General features: G+C 34.7%; 1 protein-coding gene and 1 pseudogene across 5 annotated transcripts in view; both read left to right on the forward strand.

The window, feature by feature from the left end:
* The window catches only part of LOC101678481 (phospholipid-transporting ATPase IB-like), a 231,800-nt gene that overhangs the window by 161,548 nt on the left and 43,700 nt on the right, over positions 1–26,552 (forward strand). For 4 of the 5 annotated variants that reach the window (XM_045069633.1, XM_045069637.1, XM_045069634.1 and 1 more), the window contains 4 exons: positions 96–206; positions 2,649–2,723; positions 8,588–8,710; positions 13,508–13,586. In XM_045069633.1, the coding sequence (XP_044925568.1) occupies positions 96–206; positions 2,649–2,723; positions 8,588–8,710; positions 13,508–13,586 (388 nt within the window). The remainder of the gene's footprint in view (positions 1–95; positions 207–2,648; positions 2,724–8,587; positions 8,711–13,507; positions 13,587–26,552) is intronic. The other variant, XM_045069635.1, reaches the window with a different exon arrangement.
* Positions 1,609–1,741, forward strand: LOC123389064 (annotated as a pseudogene).

Here is a 26,552-nt window from a genome sequence, read left to right on the forward strand (position 1 = left end):
AGGTGTGAAATGCTGAGAAAATGACATTTTGTGGGTTTTGTCACTAAATGATAGATTCATTTGAACTTGCACCGACTGTTGTTTCCTTCTTTTAGTTTAGCTACTTGGAGAAGCTTCTGCTGGTTCATGGAGCTTGGAATCATTTTCGAGTGACAAAGTGTATATTGTATTGTTTCTACAAAAATGTAGTGTTATACGTTATTGAGGTAAGAAAAGAGATACACTTTCTTTCACGGAAAAGTTATGTCTTTCTTTCACACCAAGCTTGGTACTTTAGGGTTTTAGGTTTTTTTCCCCCATATTTGTATCACTTAAATTACCATTGCATAATTCTGTGTTAGGTTTTCACTTAGAGTTATTCAGTAAATTTGAATCTCCTAACTATCATCCTGACTTTAAAAATACCCATATAAATGTTTATTTTAGCTATGGAAACATATTTTTAAATATTTTGTTGTGAAATAATTATAGAGTCATAGGATATAAAAATATATTTAGAAGGTCCTGCGAAACATTCACCCAATTTTCCCCAAAGAACACCTTGAATAACTCCTGGACAGTATCAAATATCAAATATTGGGATATAATCAACAGAGCTTATTCATATTTCACCAGCTTTACACATACTTGTATATGTAATTCTGTATACTTTTATCCACTTGTAGATTGATGCGAACACCAAAGAAATCAAGGCAGAGGACTATTTCCCTCCCCAACCCTCCCCCAATGATATAAACCAGTTCCCACACCACAAGGGTCCCCTTCATGCTACCCCTTTATATTCATATCCATCCCTAACCCCTGACAGTGACTAATCTGTTTTGTATCCTTATAATTTTGTTCTTTCAAGAATGTTATAAAGATGTAGTCATGTAGTATATAACCTTTTGAGACTGGGTTTTTTCAGTCAGTATAATTCCCTTTAGACTGATACAAGTTGTTCCCTTTATCATTTGTTCTCTTACCATAACATTTATCATCTGCCTATTGAAGAGCATTTGTGTGCGGGTTTTGTACAAACACAAGTTTCCACTTATTCAGGAAAAATGTCCAGAGTACAATTTCTGGATCATATGGTAAATGCAGGTTTAGTTTTAAAAGAAACTATCAACTATTTTCCAAACTGACTTTACCATTTTTAGTTCCCGCCAGCAAAGCATCTGTTAGCTTATTTCTCTGGATCTTTACCAGCACTTGATTTTATAACTATTTTTGGGTTTTTTTTAGCCATACTGATAGATGGGTAGTGATATGTCACTGTGGTTTTAAATTGCATATCCATAGGGGCTAATGATGTTGAACATCTTCTCATGTACTTACTTGCTATTTTCATATCTTCTTCAGTGAAACATGTCTTCATATTTTTGTCCAGTTTCTAATTGAACTGCTTTTTTGCTCTTAAGTTTTGAGAGTTCACATATTTTAGATATTAGTCCTCTGGCAGATAAGTAGTTTGCAAATATTTTCTTTTAGGCCGTATCATGTTGTTTTGTCATCTTAAAAAGAGTCTTTCAGAGTACAAAAGTTTTTAATTTTGATATGGTCCAGTTTATATATTTTCCTTTTATAGATTATGCTTTGGGTTCTATGTCAAAAAACTTTTTGCCTAGCTTTGGGCAGTGGCAGTATCGTAGCCAATGAGGTTTATCCGAGGCGCGATTATTGCTAATTGAAAAAACTTTTTGCCTAGCTCTAGATTCCAAAGATTTTCTTCTCTATAGTTTTCTAAAAGTGTTTTACAGTTAATGTCATGTTTCATTTTCAGTTGATTTTTGTGTCTAGTGGAGGGTTTAGATTGTCTAGTTGTTTTGCCCATAGAGATCCAATTATTTCAGTACTATTTGATGAAAAGACTATCCTTCCATTAAATTGATTTTCCACCTTTGTCAAAAATCAGCTGGGCAAATAATGAAGAAATAGAAAATATGAACACACTATAGTAAGGAGATGAGGTCAGTAATCGAACACCTCCTTGGAAAATTATACCAGTCATTCAAAGAAGAATTAACACCAGTCTTCCTCAAACTCTTCCAAAAAGTTACAGAGAAAGTAACACTTACAAACTCGTGTGAAAGAGGAATATCCTCTAAATCCATCCATGTTGTTGCAAATGATGGGATCTCATACTTTTTTATGGTTGAGCAACATCTCATTGGATATGTATATCTATCACATTCATCTAATGATGAACACTTGGGTTGCTTTTTTCTGTTGTGAATAATCCTGCAATAAATATAGAGGGGCATAGATCTTTTTGAATTAGGAGTTCTTTCTTTGGCTGGGCCAGTTACAATTGTTAGTAGCTGCAGATGCTACAATTTGCTGAAGCAATAGACAAAATCATTCTGAACCTGTATAACTCAATATCATGCTTTACTGAAGCAATGCATTATTGGACAATGAGATCTAAATATTTCATTAAAATTATTTCTTGATACAGAAAGAACAGTAACAAAGAATAAAATAAAAATTCTAAAATAAATAGACTGGCTTTCTTTTAGGCTCACTCAAGCTTGATTTTACTTATATTTTGGTAAAATCCCATTTAATGACAAAAAAAGAATGATAAAGTATCTTAAGTACTACAATGAATGGAAACATTTAGGTCAATATTGTTATAAAACTTCTTGAACATTTTTCTCTTTCAGCTTTGGTTTGCCTTTGTTAATGGATTTTCTGGGCAGATTGTATTTGAACATTGGTGCATAAGCTTGTACAATGTGGTAAGCATTCCCCATCTCTATCTGAGAGCATGCTGTTTATGTCTGGGAAGTGTATCTAAGTCAATCATCTGCACATAGCAGGCAGCACAAACTCATCTTTAGAGCTTTGTTGCTGCAACACATCTTGCAGAATCCCATACTTGGCACACATGGTTTCAATCATAAGAGATCATTCTGTAGCAACTATATTAAATTTCTGTGCAATGCATTTTGATAATACAGCCAAAACCTCCTTACTATATTCCTGTACAATGTGTTTAGGCTTTTAAGCCAAGTAGTTATTACTGAACTCTACCTCTACCTATATATATATATATATATATATTACATTTAATTAATATTTATTTGTATCTTTATATGTGGGTGTGTGTTTATAGTATAATTCCCTGGCCTTTTAAACCTCCTAGTAGAAAATTTGTCCTTTGGTAAATATTTCACCCTGTGTTTGTAGGAAATGATGAACTTTGATATGAAGTCCTATAATAATAAACAATTTTCTGAAACTAACAATCCCATACCATTACTTAACTCATTTAAAATTTAAAAACTAGAAATAAACAGTATGGTTAAATGGTCTTTTTATTCACCTTTGAATTTTTGTTTTATATTTCTTGTTTATTATTCCACTTTAGAGGTGAGGGATACCTGGCATAAAAATTAGATTCCCAAGGAGTATATCAGGACCTTTCTTTGCTGCTGTATGTATGCATTATCATAGCATATTACGATCTGACACTCTGTGCCTTAATCCCTAAAATTCTGTCTTCTAGGGGCTTAAATTCTGAAACAGCATAGACAAAAGTCATTGAGTGTCCAATAATACAGTGCTATGAATAGTTGTGTACATGTCAATTCTAGACATATTTGGCTAGAGCACTACATCAGTGGACTTAACTCAATACAGACTGGGATGGCAGAGTCTTTGTGTGAGAAAATTCACTATGAAGGCATAGGCCACAGAGATTGGTCAATGGAATTTTTTTTTTAATAAGCAGTAAGTGAGGGCTATAGTGGGAAACAAAATTATGGACATTTTAGGATAATATATGACTTATTAATATCCATTGACTTATTAAATATCTCATTACATATATATTTTATGGATGGGAAAAAGATGAAGTCTAGGACATTTCAAATAGCTACAGGCAATAAGAGAGCCAGATTGCTTATTTAAAGATTTTATTTATTTATTTGACAGACAGAGATCACAAGTAGGCAGAGAGGCAGGCAGAGAAAGAGAGGGAAGCAGGATCGTGCTGAGCAGAGAGCCCGATGCGGGCCTCGATCCCAGGACCCTGAGATCATGACCTGAGCCGAAGGCAGCGGCTTAACCCACTGAGCCACCCAGGCGCCCCAGATTGCTTATTTAATAACTAAATTTAAATAGGTTGTCATACTGTTTCTGGAGGTCATATATCATTTCTGCCTCTGGCCATACATGACTAAACTGCTATAAGGAATTACCTTCCTACAAGAAATAACCTAAGTGTCAACAAAATATATAAAACAATTATTTTCAAGCATTAAACAACAGGCTTCTCATGGCTGTTATCCTTGAGAGAAGGACTATTTCCAAGCCATGGTGCAGGAAGATGGACCCCCCCCCCCAAAAAAAAAAAAAAACCCAGGTGTCGTAATGATTGAAGACACAAAGGTTGGAGCTCAGTGAGCCCAGGTAGCTAGAATGTCAAAAAAAGAACTATACTGAGAGAGACAGAAAGAATGACTCTGAAGATCTGTAGAGAGCCCTCTTGAGTCTTTGGTTGTGGTTTGTGTATCAATGAGAAAAATCTACCCAAAGCTAGGGAAAGAACTACCAGAAAGCAGTAGGATGAATTCTTAGAGCTAAATCAGGGTTAGGAATAACTTGTTACACATGATATTGGGAAAACTTAAGTTACATTTTTAAAAATAAAGATAAATTAGACCTATAATAAACACTATTCTAGGCCCATAATAATACAACTTAAAAGCAACCTTAAAAAAAATCAAACTAATTGCAAGTTATTTACCTACAAATTGGAACACAGGCAAACAATATTTAAAGAGATGAGACGTCCTTCAACCGATGAATGGATAAAGAAGATGTGGTTTGTATATACAATGGAATATTATTCAGCCATCAGAAAGGATGAATACCCACTATTTTCATGGACATGGATAGAGCTGGAGGCAATTATGTTAAGTGAAATAAGTCAATCAGAGAAAGACAATTATCATATGGCTTCATCATAGGTGGAATATAAGAAACAGTATAGAGGAACATAGGGGAAGAGAGGGCAAACCGAATGGGAAGAAATCAGAGGGGAGACAAACCACGAAAGACGCTGGAGTCCAAGAAACAGACTGAGGGTTACAGAGGGGAAAGGGATGGGGGAACGGGGTAACTTAGTGACGGATATTAAGGAGGGCATGTGTGGTGATGAGCACTGTGTGTTATATACAACTAATGAATCATTGAGCCCCACATCAGAAATGAATGATGTACTATATGTTGGCTAACTGAACATAAAAAAATTCCAAAAAATTAAAAATAAATAAATCTTAAAAAAGAAAAAAATAGAGAGACTTAGGGGCCTCTAAAGCCATGGAAAACAATATATACAAATAAACTAAAAATAAGGAATTGGAAAAAAATTTAAGTACTCAACACAAAATTTGAAGTAGTGTATCCAATAAAAGATAATGGTCATGCAAAGAAATAGGAGAATAAGATCCATAATGTGAAAAATAAGGCAATGAGAACAGATACAAAAATTATAAAGTTGTTAGAATTAATAGATAAGAACTTAAAACAGGTATTTTAAAGCATGTGCCAGAATATAAAGGAAGAAATGAACATAATGAGGAGAAAAACAGAAGTAATAGAAATGAATCAAATAGAACCTTATGATAAAAAATACAAATAGAAAATGGACATTTTGCTGGATAGGATTAAGAGCAAATTAGAAACTTCAGAAATAGGATCAATAAATTTGAAGACATAGCAATTACAGAAGCACAGAGAGAAAAATCAGAAAAACACAAATGTTCTCCATAACCAAATTGTTGAAAATCAGTGACAAAGAGAATAATCTTTAAATCAACCAGATAAATATTACATATAGAAAATAAATGCATATAGAAAACCATGCATGGCAGAAAACAATGGCATATCTTTTTTTTTTTTTAAAGATTTTATTTATTTGACAGAGAGAGATCACAAGCAGGCAGAGAGGCAGGCAGAGAGAGAGGAGGAAGCAGGCTCCCCGCTGAGCAGAGAGCCTGATGCGGGCCTTGATCCCAGGACCCTGAGATCATGACCTGAGCCGAAGGCAGCGGCTTAACCCACTGAGCCACCCAGGCACCTCAATGGAATATCTTTAAAGATCTGAAAGAAAAAAGAAATCCACTAACCTAAAATTCTATTTGCAACAAAAATGTCTTCTGAAAATAAACCAAATAAATAGAAGATTTATCACCAGACCTATAATAATGTTGAGGGAAGCTCTTCAAACAAAAGAAAAAGTATACTAGGATGAAATTTGGGTCTATCCAAAGAAAGAAAGAAAAACAAAAATGTTAATTATGTGGGCATTAATAAAAGACTTACCCTTTTCCACTCATTTTCAGTTATGATGACAGATAACTGTTTAAAGCAAAATTAATAATGTATTCATTAATTTAGAATAATAATATATAACTATAGCACAAAGAATAGGAGGAATTTGGGAGTGTACTGTTATTTGAATTTTGTGATACATTGTGTATGTATACTGTAAACCTTAACAACTGAAACCACCAAAAATTATGGCTAATGAACCAATAATGATGATAAAATCTTATTGTTCAATTACTTCAAAAGAAGTCAGTAAATAAGGTAAAGAGGAAGACTAAATTCAACAACAACAACAACAAAAGGTGATTTAAATCCAACCATATTTATAATTACACTGAAATGCAAGTGGTCTAAATATTCTAATTAAAAGGCAGATATTGTCAGATTGGATTAACAAAATCAAAACCTATTTTGGGGACACCTGGGTGACTCAGTTGTTAAGTGTCTGCCTTTGGCTCAGGTCATGATCCCAGGGTCCTGGGATCGAACCCCGCATTAGGCTCCCTGTCAGTGGAAAGCCTGCTTCTCCCTCTCCCACTCCTTTTGCTTGTGTTCCCTTTCTCACTGTGAGTCTCTTTGTCAAATAAATAAGTAAAATTTTTAAAAAGCCTACTTCGAATATAAAGACACAGGTAAAAAGAAAAAGGATGAGAAAATGTTTACGATGTAAACAATAATTTTTTAAAAAGCCAAAGGGGCTATATTAACAACAGAATAAAAGCCTTCAGAAATGACTAGTGATGAATATGAATATCTCTTAACTATAGTGTTAACTTATTAATAACACATTAGAATCCTAATAGGTAAGAATAACATAGCTCATTAGAAAGTAATTAAAAATAAAGCAGATACTGATATAATTAAATGACAAGTTAAGTAAATTAACTCTAACATTCAGAGACTTAATCTCTCCTTAATGGATAGGGTCTGGGTACCCTAGCCAACCTATCACCTCCATGAGCCCTGGGACCCCAGTCTATACCAGCACCAGCCGTTGGCTTCTGATGAACACTAAGAAAGTGCTTCCGTGAAAAACCTACAGCTAACATCATACCTAATGGCAAAGTGTGTTCCCCTAAGATGAAGAACAAGAGAAGAATGTATGTTCTTACCACTTCTATTCAACACCATCCATACGTAGGTCCTATCCAGTGTAATAAGACCAAAAAAAAAAAAAAAAAAGGATTGACAATAATGCTTGCTTTAGTTGCTGCTAACATTCTGTATAAAATTCTAGAAAAAATTCTAGAAAATCTATGTAAGGTCATATGTTGTGTTAGATTGTTATAATAAAGGTCCCCCAATTTGTTCATGCCCTTCTGTATCCACACCTTTTGGTGTACCCACTCACACTGACTCTGGGTTTGGCCCTGTGACTGGGTTAGCCAATAAGACAACAGCAGACACAAGAAGCTCAGAGATGTGAAAAATGCTTGCTCACTGAAGCTTGTACCATCTTGTTGCTTTTTGTGAAGAATCCCTGGTTAAACAGAAACAAAATGGAGCAGAAATATGTCACTTCTATCTTCCTGCTATTTTCCTCTCTTCTCCTTTTTTAACTTCTTACCTCACCATTTTTTTCTCTTATTATTATACCTACTACTATAAGGTTCCCTCCTTGACAAGGTCCAGAACTTTTTAAAGGATCATGTATTTTTAATTTAATATGGTTGCTAGCATAATGATTGTTAATAAAGTATTTGAAGAGTAGATGAATAGGAAACATCCCTTTGGTTCTGATAATAATTATCAAGATAAAGAATTTTCGTGTATTTTTTAAACCTAACATTCACAATATTATGTGCCAAGATCTGGAAAGTGAACTAGCTTATAAAGCAACTGGTTCTTATGAGGGATACAGATGTCATTAGTGGTAGATATATTTGTCAATATTATGCCTTTATTTAAATATCTAGATATTCAATTTATTTTTATACTCATTAAACAAGAATAAATTAATTCATTTTAATGCTCATAAAGCAACATTTACAGTTTAAAATCAATCAGAAAAAGTCATGATTTGTTAAATGTGTTGGAATCCATATACTTCATTAATATCTTCTTCGCAAATAATTTTTATTTTTAAATAGCTTAAGACTTACCAGAAGATACAAAAGCAGTTCTGTATCTCCTTCAACCAGTTTCCCCCATAATGATAGCTTAATAGTTGTAATACATTATGAAAGTCAGGAAATTGACATTGCTACAGTATTAACTCAGTTACAGATTAAAAGTTCTTTTTAACAAATCCTTGTTTTCTATGTAGCTTTTCACTTCATTACCACCTTTTTCTCTGGGGATCTTTGAACAGTGTTGCAGTCAGAAGAGCCTGCTTGCATATCCACAGCTCTACAAGATTTCTCAGGCAGGGAATACTTTCAACACAAAGGTAAACAGAAGATTTATTGCAGGCCTTTCAATCTCAACTTAACACCAACATTACCTTTGGTCTTTTCCTTTTCTGATGCTTAAAAAAATAATTTACAAAGCAAGGGATGCAGCCCTGTGCAATCATTTACCTTGTAGTTTAGTTTAACCAGGGAATTGAGGTTTAAATAACAGTATGTGGGAAGACAAACCTTAAGAAAAAGAAACAAGGCACCTCATATGGTCCCACAAATTGTGTGCTGAGCAGCTTCAGGAGGCATGCTGTGTGCAGTGGGTCTGTCCTGGCAAATACTTTTGTCTTTTTAGATAATACAAATGATTCCTTTGGTATGATTTCTTCCTGGGATCATGAGTTGAGATTTAACAGGGGAATTAAAAAAGTTTTACAGGCCATAAGAGTAAACCTAATTGCATCTCAATCATTATTAGTGAAGATTTAAAAAATACAGACATCTGCAAGTATCTTCTCAAATTAGTGTTTTTGTTTTCTTTGGGTAAGTACCCAGTAGTGCCATACTAGAGCATATGATAATTATATTTTTAACTTTTTGAGGAACTTCCATACTGTTTTCAACAGTGGGTACAGCAATTTACATTTCTACCAATAGTACACAAGGGTTCCTTTTCCTCTACATTCTCCCCAAATTTGCTATTTTTCATATTTTTTTTATTTTAACCATTTTGACAGGTATAAATTGATATCTCATTGTGGTTTTCATTTATATTTCCATGATGATAGTGATGTTGAGCATCTTTTGATGTGTCAGTTAATCATCTGTTATATCTTCTTTAAAAAAATGTCTATTCAGGCCATCTGCCCATTTTAAGTCACATTATTTTTTTGTGGGGTTTTTTTTTTTGGTGTTGATTTGTGTAAGTTCTTTATATATTTTGCATATTAATACCTATGCACTTGTATTTATTGCAGCATTGTCTGCAATAGCCAAAATATGGAAGCACCCCAAGTGTTCATCAATAGATGAATGGATAAAGATGTGATAGATCTATATATCTACACACACACACACACACACACACACACACACTGGAATATTACTCAGCCAGAAAAAGAATGAAATCTTGTCATTTGCAAAAACATGGATGGACCTAGAGGATATAATGCTAAGTGAAATAAGTTAGAAAAAGACAAATAACATATGATTTCACTCATATGTGGAATTTAAGAAACAATAAGTGAACAACAATGCAAAAATAGCAAAGAAGTAGACTCTTATATACAGAGTATATAAGAGAAGTAGACTCTTATATACAGAGAACAAACTGGTGGTTACCAGATGAGAGTTAGGTAGGAGGATGGGTGAAATAAAGAGAATTAGGAGTACACTGATCATGATGAGCACTGAGTAATGTTTAGAATTATTGCATCATTATATTGTACACCTGAAACTAATATAACACCATATGTTAATTGTACTTCAGTAAAAAAATATAGACACCTGGAAAAAACATGGGTTTTTAAATGTATTGCTTCATGGCTCAAAATATAGTCTATCTTATAAATATTTCAACTTGAACAGAATAATTAAATTAGGTCAAGTTCATATTCAAACTTCTACATTCTTATTTTCTGTTCATTATCCTATCAATTATGGAGAGGAACTAAAATCTCCAACTGAAAGTATAGATTCATCTCTATCCCTTTGAAATTCTGTCAGCTTTGCATCATGTATTTTGAGGTACTCTTAAGAGGTATATCAATGTTTAGGATTATTATATTGTCTTGATTGATCCCATTTTCATTAAGAAATTGTCTGTTTTCTTCTTTGATCTGAAATCTACTGTCTAGCATGTCTAGCATGACCACTTCAGCTTTTTTTTATGTTTCTATTTTTCCATCCTTATACTTATATAACCTTATAACCTTATAACAGTCTTATAACTCGTGTCTTCATATTTAAAGTATGTTTCTTATAGGCGGTTTGTAGTCTTGCTTTGTTATCCAATCTAATAATATCTGCCTTTATATTGAGTGTTTAAAGCATTTATATTTAATGTGTTTATTGATATGTTTTGGTGTAAACTTACCATCTTTCTAAATATTTTCCATTTTTCCCAATTATAATTTCTTTCCTTGTTTCCTGTTGTTCTGAGTTCTTTTGTATTAATTTTTGTGAGTTCCATTTCATTTCCTTGTTGGCTTTTTAGTTTTAATTCTTTCTTTCTTTCTTTTTTTAAGAATTTGCTTTAGGCTTTATACCATACATCCTTAGGCTAATATAGTCTTCAAGTGATATACTAATTCACACACAGTATTAAAAACTTAATACTATACTCTCATTTCTTTCCTTCTGACCTTTGGTCTATTGTCATACATGTTACTTTTACATATATTAAAAACCCCGTACCATATTCATATTTGTGTTTGAACAATTGTTTTTAAAAGTGATTTAAATAGCAAAAGAAACAACTTGCGGTTTTTTTTCCCCCAAAAAGATTTTTATTATTTATTTGTCAGGGAGACTGAGCAAGCAAGGGGAACAGCAGGCAGAGAAAGAATCAGGCTCCCCGATGAGGGACTTGGTCCGAAACCTGGGATCATGACCTGAGCCAAAGGCAGATGCTTAACCAATTGAGCTACCCAGGCATCCCAGCAAGAGAAACACTTAAATCTTTACCCATATATTTATTATTTCCAGTGATCTTCTGTCCTTCATGTAGATTCACATTATTATTTATTGTAATTTTCTTTCTGCCTGAAGGACTTCTTTTAAAATTTCTTGTAGTGTAAATCTGCTGATGATGAACTCTTTCAGCTTTTATATATATCTCAAAAAAATCTTCATTTTCCTTTACTTTTAAAACTTATTTTTGCTTGGCATAAAATTTTAGGTTGATAGTTTATTTCTTTCGGTAATTTCTATTGTCTTCTTGAATTGTTTTTTTTTTTTTTAATTTTTAAAAAAATTTATTTGTTTGACATACAGAGATCACAAGTAGGTGGAAAGGCAGGCCAAGAGAAAGGAGGCTCCCTGCCAAGCAGAGAGCCTGATGTGGGGCTTGATCACAGGCCCTGGGATCATGACCTTAGCCGAAGGCAGAGGCTTTAACCCACTGAGCCACCCAGAGGTCCCTTCTTGCATTGTTTTAATGTGGAATTACTGTTATCTTCATCTTTATGACTTTGCTGTGTCTTTTTTTCATCTGGCTCCTTTGAAGAGCATTTTCTTAATTACCAGTAAACATAGGAGTGCATATATATGTTTCAATTAGTGTTTTTGTTTTGTAAATACCCAGTAGTAGAATTACTAAATTATATGGTATTTCTATGTTTAATTTTTTGAGAAACCTCCATACTGTATTCTACAGTGGCTGAATCACTTTGCATTGCAACCAACAGTGCACAAGAGTTCCTTTTTCTTCACATCCTCTTAAACACTTGTTTTTTGTGTTTTTGATTTTAGCCATTCTGATAGATAGAAAGTTATATTGCTATCTTGATTTGCATTAACATGATGATGAGTGATATTGAGCATCTTTTAATGTGTAAGTTGGCCATCTGCCTTTAGAAAAATGTCTTCTCATTTTTAATCAGATTATTTGTTTTTTTGGTGTTGAATTGTAGAAGTTTTTACATGTATTTTGGATATTTGCCCCTTATTGGATGTATCATTTGCAAATATTTTCTCCTTTTTTGTTTTTTTTGTTTAGTTGTTAGCTTCCTTTGCTGTGTACAGAAACCTTTTATTTGATATTACCATGACTATTCTTGAGTTTTGTTCTGGAAAAAATTTAATCCTTGTGGATCTGCATCTTAATATTTATTAGGAAGGACAGGAGTTGTGCTAAGTACAAGGATAATTTTTCTCCAGTACTGAGACAAAAACTTCAATGTATTTTACCCAATGTTCCATGAGTCTTGAGGTTTTCCAATTTAGCATTAACTGTGCTTTTAAACCAGTTTCTTACATTCTTTCCTAAAAACAGCTTTGCTCCAGGAAATTTAGGTCACAGGACAAAATATGTTTTTCCACATTTTTTTCTTCTTTAGTCCTTTATTGGTGAGTCTTCCTGGCAAGCATGAAAATAACTGATATATTTTTAAACAAAGGAGTTCAACCATCTAACCCCAAGGTGTACTCTTGTCTGACTCCAAAGATCTTATATTATTAAGATTTCTTCTAATAAAATTGTATGTGGTACCTTAAAATTTATTTTGACCAGAGTCTAGGTGGAGATGTAAAGGTTCAGAGTGTATCATATGAAATAAGGTATGAAATTATTTAAAATACTATAGCCTAAGTATTAAAAATATTTTTATTTCTTTTAAAAATTACTTCTGGTTCTTTTTCATTAGATAATTTAGGACTTTGTAATTTTTTATTTTTTTAATTTTTTAAAAAAGATTTTATTTATTTATTTGACAGACTGAGATCACAAGTAGGCAGAGAGGCAAGCAGAGAGAGAGGAGGAAGCAGGCTTCCTTCTGAGCAGAGAGCCTGACGTGGGGCTCCATCCCAGGATGCTGGGATCATGACCTGAGCTGAAGGCAGAGGCTTTAACCCACTGAGCCACCCAGGCACCCCAGGACTTTATAGTTTTTTAAAACAAATATCCTATATTTGAGTTCCATACATTTACATTTAACTTTTCTTTTCAAATAATATCTCATACATTCCCAGTCATTTCTTTTAGAAGTAAAAGAAATGGAATTTTTCCATCTTCAATAAAATATTTTGGCTTTATAACTGTTTTAAACTATAAGCAATTTTATAATATCACATGTTTTTGGGTTTAGACCAGTGTACTAGCATAACTTTCTTGCCTTGCTTTCTTTTAGGTGTTTTGGTTTCAATGCTTAAATGCTTTGATCCATTCCTTCATTCTCTTCTGGATGCCCATGAAAATGCTGGAGCATGGTAATAGCTTCATTGTTTCATATATTCAACAAAGAGTATGTTTTTCTCACTGGGCCCAATATTCTGTGTTGTGTGTATGTGTGTTTATAAGTATGTCTCCACAGAAAGAACTTAAGGCAAAAAAAAAATGGGATTTAAAAATATTTACCGATATGTAATATTATAATTACATTGACATTTAACAATAATAAATAATATATTACATATTATTCATATAAAAATAAATTATAATTTATTATATAAATAATAATAAATAATAAATTGACATTTAAAAATTGATCTTTAGAACACATTTTCCTGGTCTTTGACATAAATAAATTGAATATTAGTGCTTTTATTGTTATATATAAATATATAATATATAAATATATAAATAATAATAAATAAATATTACATAATAAATTATGAATTATATAAATAATAAATAAATAAATAATAATAAATGAATTGACATTTAACAATTGATCTTTAGAACACATTTTCCTGGTCTTTGACATATATAAATTGAAAATTGGTGCTTTTATTGTTAATTTGTAATAAGTAATTGAGTCAGCACGTCTGATAGAAAGCTCAACACCTTGTATAAGTTTGAAATTTATGTCTGTTTCTTGTTTCACTTCCCAAACTTCACGTTTCAATTTAGACTATAATACAAGTTCAGTATACTTTATTATTGGACCAAGTCTCTTTTCTATCCACCAAAAGATCTAACAATTATAAATATTTATGCCCCCAATATGGGAGCAGTCAATTACATAAGAAAACTGTTAATCAAGATAGAGTCATATTGATATGAATACATTAATAGTAGGAGATCTTAACATGCCTCTCTCAGCAATAGACGGATCATCCAAGCAGAAAATCAATAAGGAAACAAGAGCATTGAATGACACATTGGACCAGATGGACCTCATAGATATATACAGAACATTCCACCCTAACAAAACAGAATACACATTCTTCTCAAGTGCACATGGAACCTTCTCAAGAATAGACCACGTACTGGGTCACAAATCAGGGCTCAACCGATACCAAAAGACTGAGATTATTCCCTTCATATTTTCAGACCACAATGCTTTGAAACTGGAGCTCAATCACAAGAAAAGTTTGGCAGGAACTCAAATACCTGGAAGTTAAAGACCACCTTGCTTAAGAATGCTTGGATCAGAGGGAGGAGTCAAGATGGCGGAGAAGTAGCAGGCTGAGACTACTTCAGCTAGCCGGAGATCAGCTAGATAGCTTATCTAAAGATTGCAAACAGCTGAAAATCCATCCGCAGATCGAAGAGAAGAACAGCAATTCTGGAAACAGAAAAACAACCACTTTCTGAAAGGTAGGACCGGCGGAGAAGTGAATCCAAAGCGACGAGAAGATAAACCCCGGGGGGAGGGGCCGGCTCCCGGCAAGCAGCGGAGCAACCGCGCACAAAATCAGGACTTTTAAAAGTCTGTTCCGCTGAGGGACATCGCTCCAGAGGCTAAACCGGGGTGAAGCCCACGCGGGGTCAGCGTGGCCTCAGGCCCCTCAGGGTCACAGAAGGATCTGAGTCTGATCCTGAGTCTGAGTCTGAGTGTCTCAGAGCTTGCGGGTATTGGAACGGGAAAGCCGGCTACAGAGACAGAGCCGACAGTAAGCTCGCAGCTTGGGGTGACCTTGAACCGGTCGCAGGCTCAGTGAGCTCGAAGCGCGGCTGGAGGTCAGGCAGACGGGAGTAACTGGGCGCTGTTCTCTGAGGGCGCACTGAGGAGTGTGGGCCTGGGCTCTCGGCTCCTCCGGGCCGGAGATCAAGAGGCCGCCATTTGTACTCCCATCCTCCGGAACTCTACGGAAAGCGCTCAGGGAACAAAAGCTCCTGAAAGCAAACCCGAGCGGATTACTCACCCCGGCCCCAGGTAAAGGCAGTGTAATTCCGCCTGGGGCAAAGACACTTGAGAATCACTACAACAGGCCCCGCCCCAGAAGATCAACAAGAAATCCAGCCGAGACCAAGTTCACCTACCAAGGAGTGCGGTTTCAATACCAAGGAGAGCAGCAGAATTCCAGAGGAGGAGAAAGCCAAGCACGGAACTCATGGCTTTTTCCCTGTGATTATTTTTAGTCTTGCAGTTAATTTAATTTTTTTCTTTTTCATTGTTTGTTTGTTTGTTTTTCTCACCTTCGGGTAAAATTTTTTTTTAACGGTTACCTTTTTCTTTTTTAACGATTTTTTACTAGTTTATCTAATAAATATATTTTTTCTTTTTTACATTTTTCTTAGGTGTTTTCTTTTTTTTAGTTCTTTTCTTTTTTTTTCGTTTGTCTTTTTTTTTTTTCTTTCTTCCTTTTTGAACCTCTTTTTATCCCCTTTCTCCCCCCTCACGATTTTGGATCTCTTCTAATTTGGTTAAAGCATATTTTCCAGGGGTTGTTGTGACCCTTTTAGTATTTTACTTGCCCCTTCATATACTCTTATCTGGACAAAATGACAAGATGGAAAAATTCAACACAAAAAAAGAACAAGAGGCAGTACCGAAGGCTAGGGACCTAATCAATACAGACATTGGTAATATGTCAGATCTAGAGTTCAGAATGACAATTCTCAAGGTTCTAGCCGGGCTCAAAAAAGGCATGGAAGATATTAGAGAAACCCTCTCGAGAGATATAAAAGCCCTTTCTGGAGAAATAAAATAACTAAAATCTAACCAAGTTGAAATTAAAAAAGCTATTAATGAGGTGCAATCAAAAATGGAGGCTCTCACTGCTAGGATAAATGAGGCAGAAGAAAGAATTAGTGATATAGAAGACCAAATGACAGAGAATAAAGAAGCTGAGCAAAAGAGGGACAAAAAGCTACTGGACCACAAGGGGAGAATTCGAGAGATAAGTGACACCATAAGAGGAAACAACATTAGAATAATTGGGATTCCAGAAAAAGAACAGAGAGAGAGGGGAGCAGAAGGTATACTGGAGAGAATTATTGGGGAGAATTTCCCCAATATGGCAAAGGGAACGAGCATCAAAATTCAGGAGGTTCAGAGAACGCCCCTCAAAATCAATAAGAATAGGCCCACACCCCGTCACCTAATAGTAAAATTTACAAGTCTCAGTGACAAAGAGAAAATCCTGAAAGCAGCCCGGGAAAAGAAGTCTGAAACATACAATGGTAAAAATATTAGATTGGCAGCTGACTTATCCACAGAGACCTGGCAGGCCAGAAAGAGCTGGCATGATATTGTCAGAGCACTAAACGAGAAAAACATGCAGCCAAGAATACTATATCCAGCTAGGCTATCATTGAAAATAGAAGGAGAGATTAAAAGCTTCCAGGACTAACAAAAACTGAAAGAATTTGCAAATACCAAACCAGCTCTACAGGAAATATTGAAAGGGGTCCTCTAAGCAAAGAGAGAGCCTACAAGTGGTAGATCAGAAAGGAACAGAGACCATATAGGGTAACAGTCTCCTTACAGGCAATACAATGGCACTAAATTCATATCTCTCAATAGTTACCCTGAATGTTAGTGGGCTAAATGCCCCTGTCAAAAGACACAGGGTATCAGAATGGATGAAAAAACAAAACCCATCTAAATGTTGCCTCCAAGAAACTCATTTTAAGCCCGAAGACACCTCCAGATTTAAAGTGAGGGGGTGGAAAAGAATTTACCATGCTAATGGACATCAGAAGAAAGCAGGAGTGGCAATCCTTATATCAGATCAATTAGATTTTAAGCCAAAAACTATAATAAGAGATGAGGAAGGACACTATATAATACTCAAAGGATCTGTCCAACAAGAAGATTTAACAATTTTAAATATCTATGCCCCCAACGTGGGAGCAGCCAACTATATAAACCAATTAATAACAAAATCAAAGAAACACATCAACAATAATACAATAATAGTAGGGGACTTTAACACTCCCCTCACTGAAATGGACAGATCATCCAAGCAAAAGATCAGCAAGGAAATAAAGGCCTTAAACGACACACTGGACCAGATGGACATCACAGATATATTCAGAACATTTCATCCCAAAGCAACAGAATACACATTCTTCTCTAGTGCACATGGAACATTCTCCAGAATAGATCACATCCTCGGTCCTAAATCAGGACTCAACCGGTATCAAAAGATTGGGATCATTCCCTGCATATTTTCAGACCACAATGCTCTAAAGCTAGAACTCAACCACAAAAGGAAGTTTGGAAAGAGCCCAAATACATGGAGACTAAACAGCATCCTTCTAAAGAATGAATGGGTCAACCGGGAAATTAAAGAAGAATTGAAAAAAATCATGGAAACAAATGATAATGAAAATACAACGGTTCAAAATCTGTGGGACACAACAAAGGCAGTCCTGAGAGGAAAATATATAGCGGTACAAGCCTTTCTCAAGAAACAAGAAAGGTCTCAGGTACACAACCTAACCCTACACCTAAAGGAGCTGGAGAAAGAACAAGAAAGAAACCCTAAGCCAAGCAGGAGAAGAGAAATCATAAATATCAGAGCAGAAATCAATGAAATAAAAACCAAAAAAACAATAGAACAAATCAACGAAACTAGGAGCTGGTTCTTTGAAAGAATTAATAAACTTGATAAACCCCTGGCCCAACGTATCAAAAAGAAAAGAGAAAGGACCCAAATAAATAAAATCATGAATGAAAGAGGAGAGATCACAACTAACACCAAAGAAATACAAACTATTATAAGAACATACTATGAGCAACTCTATGCCAACAAATTTGACAATCTGGAAGAAATGGATGCATTCCTAGAAACATATAAACTACCACAACTGAACGAGGAAGAAATAGAAAGCCTGAACAGACCCATAACCAGTAAGGAGATTGAAACAGTCATTAAAAATCTCCAAACAAACAAAAGCCCAGGACCAGATGGCTTCCCGGGGGAATTCTACCAAACATTTAAAGAAGAACTAATTCCTATTCTCTTGAAACTGTTCCAAAAAATAGAAATGGAAGGAAAACTTCCAAACTTATTTTATGAGGCCAGCATCACCTTGATCCCAAAACCAGACAAGGATCCCACCAAAAAAGAGAGCTATAGACCAATATCCTTAATGAACACCGATGCGAAAATACTCAACAAAATACTAGCCAATAGGATTCAACAGTACATTAAAAAGATTATTCACCACGACCAAGTGGGATTTATTCCAGGGCTGCAAGGTTGGTTCAACATCCGCAAATCAGTCAATGTGATACAACACATCAATAAAAGAAAGAACAAGAACCATAAGATACTCTCAATAGATGCTGAAAAAGCATTTGACAAAGTACAGCATCCCTTCCTGATCAAAACTCTTCAAAGTGTAGGGATAGAGGGCACATACCTCAATATCAGGAACACGGCAGGGAAGTCCATTATCACCACTGCTATTCAACATAGTACTAGAGGTCCTAGCCTCAGCAATCAGACAACAAAAGGAAATTAAAGGCATCCAAATCGGCAAAGAAGAAGTCAAATTATCACTCTTCGCAGATGATATGATACTATATGTGGAAAACCCAAAAGACTCCACTCCAAAACTGCTAGAACTTATACAGGAATTCAGTAAAGTGTCAGGATATAAAATCAATGCACAGAAATCAGTTGCATTTCTCTACACCAACAGCAAGACAGAAGAAAGAGAAATTAAGGAGTCAATTCCATTTACAATTGCATCCAAAACCATAAGATACCTAGGAATAAACCTAACAAAAGAGACACAGAATCTATACTCAGAAAACTATAAAGTACTCATGAAAGAAATTGAGGAAGAAACAAAGAAATGGAAAAATGTTCCATGCTCCTGGATTGGAAGAATAAATATTGTGAAAATGTGTATGCTACCTAAAACAATCTACACATTTAATGCAATTCCTATCAAAGTACCATCCATCTTTTTCAAAGAAATGGAACAAATAATGCTAAAATTTATATGGAACCAGAAAAGACCTCGAATAGCCAAAGGAATATTGAAAAAGAAAGCCAACGTTGGTGGCATCACAATTCCAGACTTCAAGCTCTATTACAAAGCTGTCATCATCAAGACAGCATGGTACTGGCACAAAAACAGACACATAGATCAATGGAACAGAATAGAGAGCCCAGAAATAGACCCTCAACTCTATGGTCAACTAATCTTCAACAAAGCAGGAAAGAATGTTCAATGGAAAAAAGACAGCCTCTTCAATAAATGGTGCTGGGAAAATTGGACAGACACATGCAGAAAAATGAAATTGGACCATTTCCTTACACCACACACAAAAATAGACTCAAAATGGATGAAGGACCTCAATGTGCAAAAGGAATCCATCAAAATCCTTGAGGAGAACACAGGCAGCAACCTCTTCGACCTCAGCCGCAGCAACATCTTCCTAGGAACAATGCAAAAGGCAAGGGAAGCAAGGGCAAAAATGAACTATTGGGATTTCATCAAGATCAAAAGCTTTTGCACAGCAAAGGAAACAGTTAACAAAATCAAAAGACAACTGACAGAATGGGAGAAGATATTTGCAAACGACATATCAGATAAAGGACTAGTGTCCAGAATCTATAAAGAACTTAGCAAACTCAACACCCAAAGAACAAATAATCCAATCTAGAAATGGGCAGAGGACATGAACAGACATTTCTGCAAAGAAGACATCCAGATGGCCAACAGACACATGAAAAAGTGCTCCATATCACTCGGCATCAGGGAAATACAAATCAAAACCACAATGAGATATCACCTCACACCAGTCAGAATGGCTAAAATCAACAAATCAGGAAATGACAGATGCTGGCGAGGATGCGGAGAAATGGGAACCCTCCTCCACTGTTGGTGGGAATGCAAGCTGGTGCAGCCACTCTGGAAAACAGCATGGGGGTTCCTCAAAATGTTGAAAATAGAACTGCCCTATGACCCACCAATTGCACTATTGGGTATTTACCCTAAAGATACAAACGTAGTGATCCAAAGGGGCACGTGCACCCAAATGTTTATAGCAGCAATGTCCACAATAGCCAACTATGGAAAGAACCTAGATGTCCATCAACAGATGAATGGATCAAGAAGATGTGGTATATATACACAGTGGAATACTATGCAGCCATCAAAAGAAATGAAATCTTGCCATTTGCAACAACATGGATGGAACTAGAGCGTATCATGCTTAGCGAAATAAGTCAAGCAGAGAAAGACAACTATCATATGATCTCCCTGATATGAGGAAGTGGTGATGCAACATGGGGGCTTAAGTGGGTAGGAGAAGAATAAATGAAACAAGATGGGATTGGGAGGGAGACAAACCATAAGTGACTCTTAATCTCACAAAACAAACTGAGGGTTGCTGGGGGGAGGGGGTTTGGGAGAAGGGGGTGGGATTATGGACATTGGGGAGGGTATGTGCTTTGGTGAGTGCTGTGAAGTGTGTAAACCTGGTGATTCACAGACCTGTACCCCTGGGGATAAAAATATATGTTTATAAAAAATAAAAAATTAACAAATGTGAAAAAAAAAAGAATGCTTGCATCAACCAGGAGATCAAAGAAGAACTGAAACAATTCATGGAAACCAATGAGAATAAAGACACTTCGGTCCAAAATCTATGGGGTATGTTAAAGGCGGTCCTAAGGGGTAAATACATAGCCATCCAAGCCTCCCTCAAAAAAATTGAAAAATCCAGAATACACCAGCTGTCCCTACACCTTAAAGAACTGGAGAATCAACAACAAATTAAGCCAACTCCACACACAAGAAAGGAAATAATCAAGATTAGAGCAGAGATCAATGAGTTAGAATCTAGAGATAAAGTAGAGCATATCAATGAAACTAGAAGCTGGTTTTTTGAAAGAACCAATAAGATCGATAAACCATTAGCCATGTTAATCCAAAAGAAAAGAGAGAAAGCTCAAATTAATAAAAGTATGAATGAAAAGGGAGAGATCACAACTCACACCAAGGAACTAGAAAAAATCATCAGAAGTTATTATCAACAGTTATAAGCCAATAAGCTAAGCAACCTAGATGAAATGGATGCATTCCTGGAAAACTATAAACTCCCAAAATTGAACCAGGAAGAAATTGACAACCTGAATAGACCCATATCTAGTAATAAGATTGAAGCAGTGATCCTGATGTAAAATTAAACAACAAAAAAAAATTATTTGGGAAGTTTTTCTACAGACTGACTTGGATCTAATACAATTAAACATATGAGATGCCCTTACGAAGTATATACTATGGGTGTACAATGGCTTCACATCTACAAATTAAAGTATAAAATGTAATTATTTTTCTTTAATCAGATTTAATTTCCATTGGGTATTACTAGGCATATTGCCAGTGGACATATTGCATATTACTGTGGACATATTTCTTTTAAACATTGAGTTTGAGTTGCATGTGTTTGTGTTTGTTGGTATTTAAAAGAACTGATCTTCCACTAATATAGCTAAAGTCCTTTCTTGTAATGAAAATGGGCAAAACTTTCAAATGATAAATATAGCAAAATCACCAGTTTACAAGAAGTTCCTTTTGGGGGCGCCTGGGTGGCTTAGTGAGTTGAAGCCTCTGCCTTTGGCTCAGGTAATGATCCCAGGATCCTGGGATCCAGCCCCGGTTTGGGCTCTCTGCTCAGCAGGGAGCCTGCTTCCCTGTCTCTCTCTGCCTGTCTCTCTGCCTACTTATGATCTTTCAAATAAATAAAATGTAAAAAAAAAAAATTATTGAAAAAAAAAAGAAAAAGAAGTTCCTTTTGGGATGGAAGTGTGAGGGGCTCTTTGGATTTGCTCTCCACCCAAATAAGCCAAACTGGTCAAAACTATAAAAGCACAACTCTGCAAATTTTCTGTATATTGTCTTAAAACACAAATGAAGAAACATTTACTTAAGCAAATCTATTGCAACTCAGTAAGAATGCTAAAAGTCTGTGGCATTGTAGCCATGACCTACTCCTTCACTCTCTTATTCACAGCCTAGCTTGATGGAAGCCCCACTGTAGACAGAGGTGGTTAAGAGTGTAGGACTAATAGTCTTCTCAATTTTCAATCAGGGTTACCATATCTCACAGGAGGGGCAGCCTACTAGCATTTCTCATCCCCCCTTCAACTCTAAGTTAAAGAGGCAAAATTGATGAGTGTGGCTAAGAGATTAGAGCTCCTCTTTTCCAATCAACTTATATCCATAGGACAGTTTCTGCCACAAGCATGACACGCTAAGAATACTGAGTTCCTGATCACTCTCACAACAGCTTGCTTGTAAGGCAGAGAATCTCTAAGAGATTACTGGGAAGGCAAGCCAAGAAGACCAGTGACTACAACCTCACTGTCACCGAGTGTAGTGGCAATAAGTTTTGCCTATTGTGACAGGTAGTACATACAAAGAGAGAGCTCTAAAACTCTTCCCAAAGGACGTGACTATTTGAAACAGAGGGAGAGAGAATTCAAGTCTAGGGATGTTCTCAAAAATAATAACTCTTCCTAATTGAGACCAATAAGATAATCATAGGCCTACTAGTTTACCAGAATGAACCAAGCACAAAAACAAAAATAGCTCTTCAAGGTAAGAACAAACCTCAAAGACTTGTCTCAAAATTATCCAATTCTGAATTTAATTGGATCAGACTGCTGTACAATTTATGCCCCAGAACACTGTCAAAACTAATAGACTAGCCCGTGAGTAATTAGTGGAGCCTAACAACTGGTGTAATGCCAAATGAGTCAGATATCTTAATGGAGAAATCAGGGAAATACACAGTCAGGACAGACCAGATAAAACCAAGGTGGCTTTGCTTGCCCAGGGCTTCACCTTCCAAGGTACAAAACCAAGGTTTAATGGACTTCACTAAAATAGCCAGCCAAATCACAAAACAAACAAACATCAAAACAAATATAAGCTTTGGAAGGAAGGGGGATTAGTATTCAGAGTAGCTACAATGTGTTATGTAAAATTTCCAGTTTTCAACAACCAAAAAGTATAAGACACACAAAGAGACAGGACTGCATGACCTGTACACCAAGAAGTAAGTAGGTAATAGAAATTGCCTATGAGAAGGCCTACATGTCAGATTTAACAGAGTTCAAATTAGCTGATATAAACATGTTCAAAGAACCAAAAGAAATGCTTAAAGGTATGAAGGCACATCAAACAAATTGTTGATTTAGAGATATAAATTATAATAACAAAATGAAAACTTCTAATTAAAAAAAAAAGAACAATTCATTAGAGTGGCTCAATGGTAGGTTTATGAAACCTGATCTTACTTTAATAGAAAGTATGCAATTTGAAGACCAGAGAGAAAGTAGAATGATGAAAATAATAATGAACAGACTCAGAGATGATAGTCTTTAAACACACCAATATAGGCATATGGGAGTATAAGAATAAGAGCAGGAAAAAAAGTAAAATAGGCAAAATATTCAAGGAAATTATAGCTAAAGAGCTTCAAATTAGCTTAATAACATTAATGTGTACATTCAAGAGGGCTCAGTGAACTTTAAGTGAGATAACTTCAAAGAGATCTATATTGAGACACATTGTAGCAAAAATTTTGAAAGCCAAAAATGATGGGATAAGATTAAAAGCAGCAAAAGAACAATGACTCAGGTACAAGGGAGCTCCAATAAGATTTTCAGATGACTTCTCATTGCACCCAAAAAAATGGAGGCCAGAAGGCAGTGGGATGACAAATTCAAAGTTTTGAAAGAATGAAATACCTGTCAACCAAGAATCTTATTCCCAGCAAAATAGTCTTTCAAAAATGGAGGCAAAATAAAGATATTCCCATATTAACAGAGAAATGAGAAGACTTTTTACTATAATACACACTTTCCAAGAAATACTAAAAGAAGTTCCTCAGATTAAAAATAAGTAAATCCAGTCTACAAGAACATTGGCAAAGGAAATTACGTAATCATGTAAGATGGTATAAATGATATTTCTTCTCTATTTTCATAACTGATTTTAAAAGAAATTTCATAGAAGAGTACAAATGCAAAATTTTCATCAAACTATCAAACATGACAAAACTAGAATTATATATAGGGCTATACATAAACACCAAATGGGATTTATCGCAAGAATGCAAAATTGGCTTAACATCCAAAAAGAATGTAAGACATCATAACAATGAAGGATAAAAACTAGATGATCATCTCAATAAATTCAGAAAATGGATTTGACAAAAGCCAATACCTCTTCAGGATAAAAGCAGTCAACAATGTAGGAATAGAATGGATCTTCCTCAATTGATTAAAAAAAAAATCTACAAAAACCACAGTTAACATTTTGCTTAATGGTGAAAGACTGAATGCTTTCCCCTAAAATCAAGAACAGGACAAAGATATCATTTCTAACATTCCTACTCACTATTGTACTAAAATTTTAGGCAGTGCAGCTGGACACGAAAATGCAATGAAGATCACCCAGATTAGAAAAGTAAAATTAAAATGATCTCTATTTTCATATGACATGATTTCATATATATATATATATATAGGATGCTAAAATTATATGTTATGTAAAATGCTAACATTAAAATACTTTTAGAAGTAACAAATTAAGGTTTCAGGGTATAAGATTAATATACAAAAATTCATTTTATTTCTATACAACAGAAATAAGAAACCAAAAAATTATATTAAGAAAACAATTATATTAACTATGGAATAAAAGGAAGAAAATACTTAGAAATAAATTTAACAAAAGTGCAAAATTTATACTTTGAAAATTGCAAAACATTGTTGAAAGACATTAATGAAGACTTAAATGAATGTAAAGATAGCCCATGTTTGTGGATTGGAAGATATAATAATGATACGCTGGCAATAATTCCCAAGTCAATCTAAAGGCCAAAATAAATCATTTTCAAAGTACCATCTGAATTTGCAGAACTGGACAAGTTGATTCTAAAATTTGTATGAAAATATAAGTGACTCAGAATAGCTAAAACAATCTTTAAAAAGAAAAACAAAGTTGGAGAACTCACACTTCTTGATTTCAAAACTTACTCCAAAGCTACAGTAATCAAGATGAGGCAATATTGGAATAAGTATAGATATAGATAATCCAATGAATAAAATTAAGAAATCCTCATATTTATTATAGATATTTAACGAGTATACCAATGTAATTCAGTGGAGGGTGGGAAAGAATAGTTAGTCTTTTTGAAAAATAGTTCTGAAGTAAGTGGATATTCATATACAAGAGTAAATCTGAACATGTAACACACACAAAATACACAAGTAAACCCAAATAGATTATAGAACTAAATGTAAGAGCTAAATGTATCAATATATTTTAGAAGGATGGATAGGGATAAATATTTTTGGCTTTGGTTAGGTGAAGATTCTTAGTTATATGAAACCACAACACAACACAAGTGGACTTGAAAAAAACTTGTGCATCAGAAGACACAATTAAGAAAGCAAAAATATAAAACAAAAAAATATAATAAACAAGATCAATGAAATCAAGAGCTGGTTCTTTGAAAAGATAAGCAAAATGGATAACCCTTTAGCCACTCTTTAATAAAAAGAGAGGACTCAAAGTCCAAGATGAAGGAGGAGAAATACCACCATCACCATACAAATACAAAAATATGAGAATATCATGAAATATTATATGCCAACAAATTGGACAACCTAGAATAAGTGGATAAATTCCTAGAAATATACAATCTTCCAAACTGAAATAGATAAAGGGGATTAAGAGGTACAAACTTCCATTTATAAAATAAGTCATGAAGATGAAATACACAGAATAGAGCGTATAGTCAATAATATTATAATAACCTTGTATTGTAGTAGGTGGTGACTAACACTTATGGTGAGCAGTGACTCATGGATAGAATTATCTAATGTTTTACACCTGAAAGTAGTAAAACATTGTATGTTAATTATACTTCAATAAGTGAAAATACAACCCTTAGAATGGAACAAAACATCTGTCCATTATATTTATAACAAAGATTTCTATCTGGACTATATAAAGAATGCTCA

The sequence above is a fragment of the Mustela putorius genome, unplaced genomic scaffold (genome assembly GCF_011764305.1).
Source record: "Mustela putorius furo isolate JIRA1106 unplaced genomic scaffold, ASM1176430v1.1 tig00003942_pilon_pilon_pilon, whole genome shotgun sequence".
Lineage (NCBI taxonomy): Eukaryota > Metazoa > Chordata > Mammalia > Carnivora > Mustelidae > Mustela > Mustela putorius.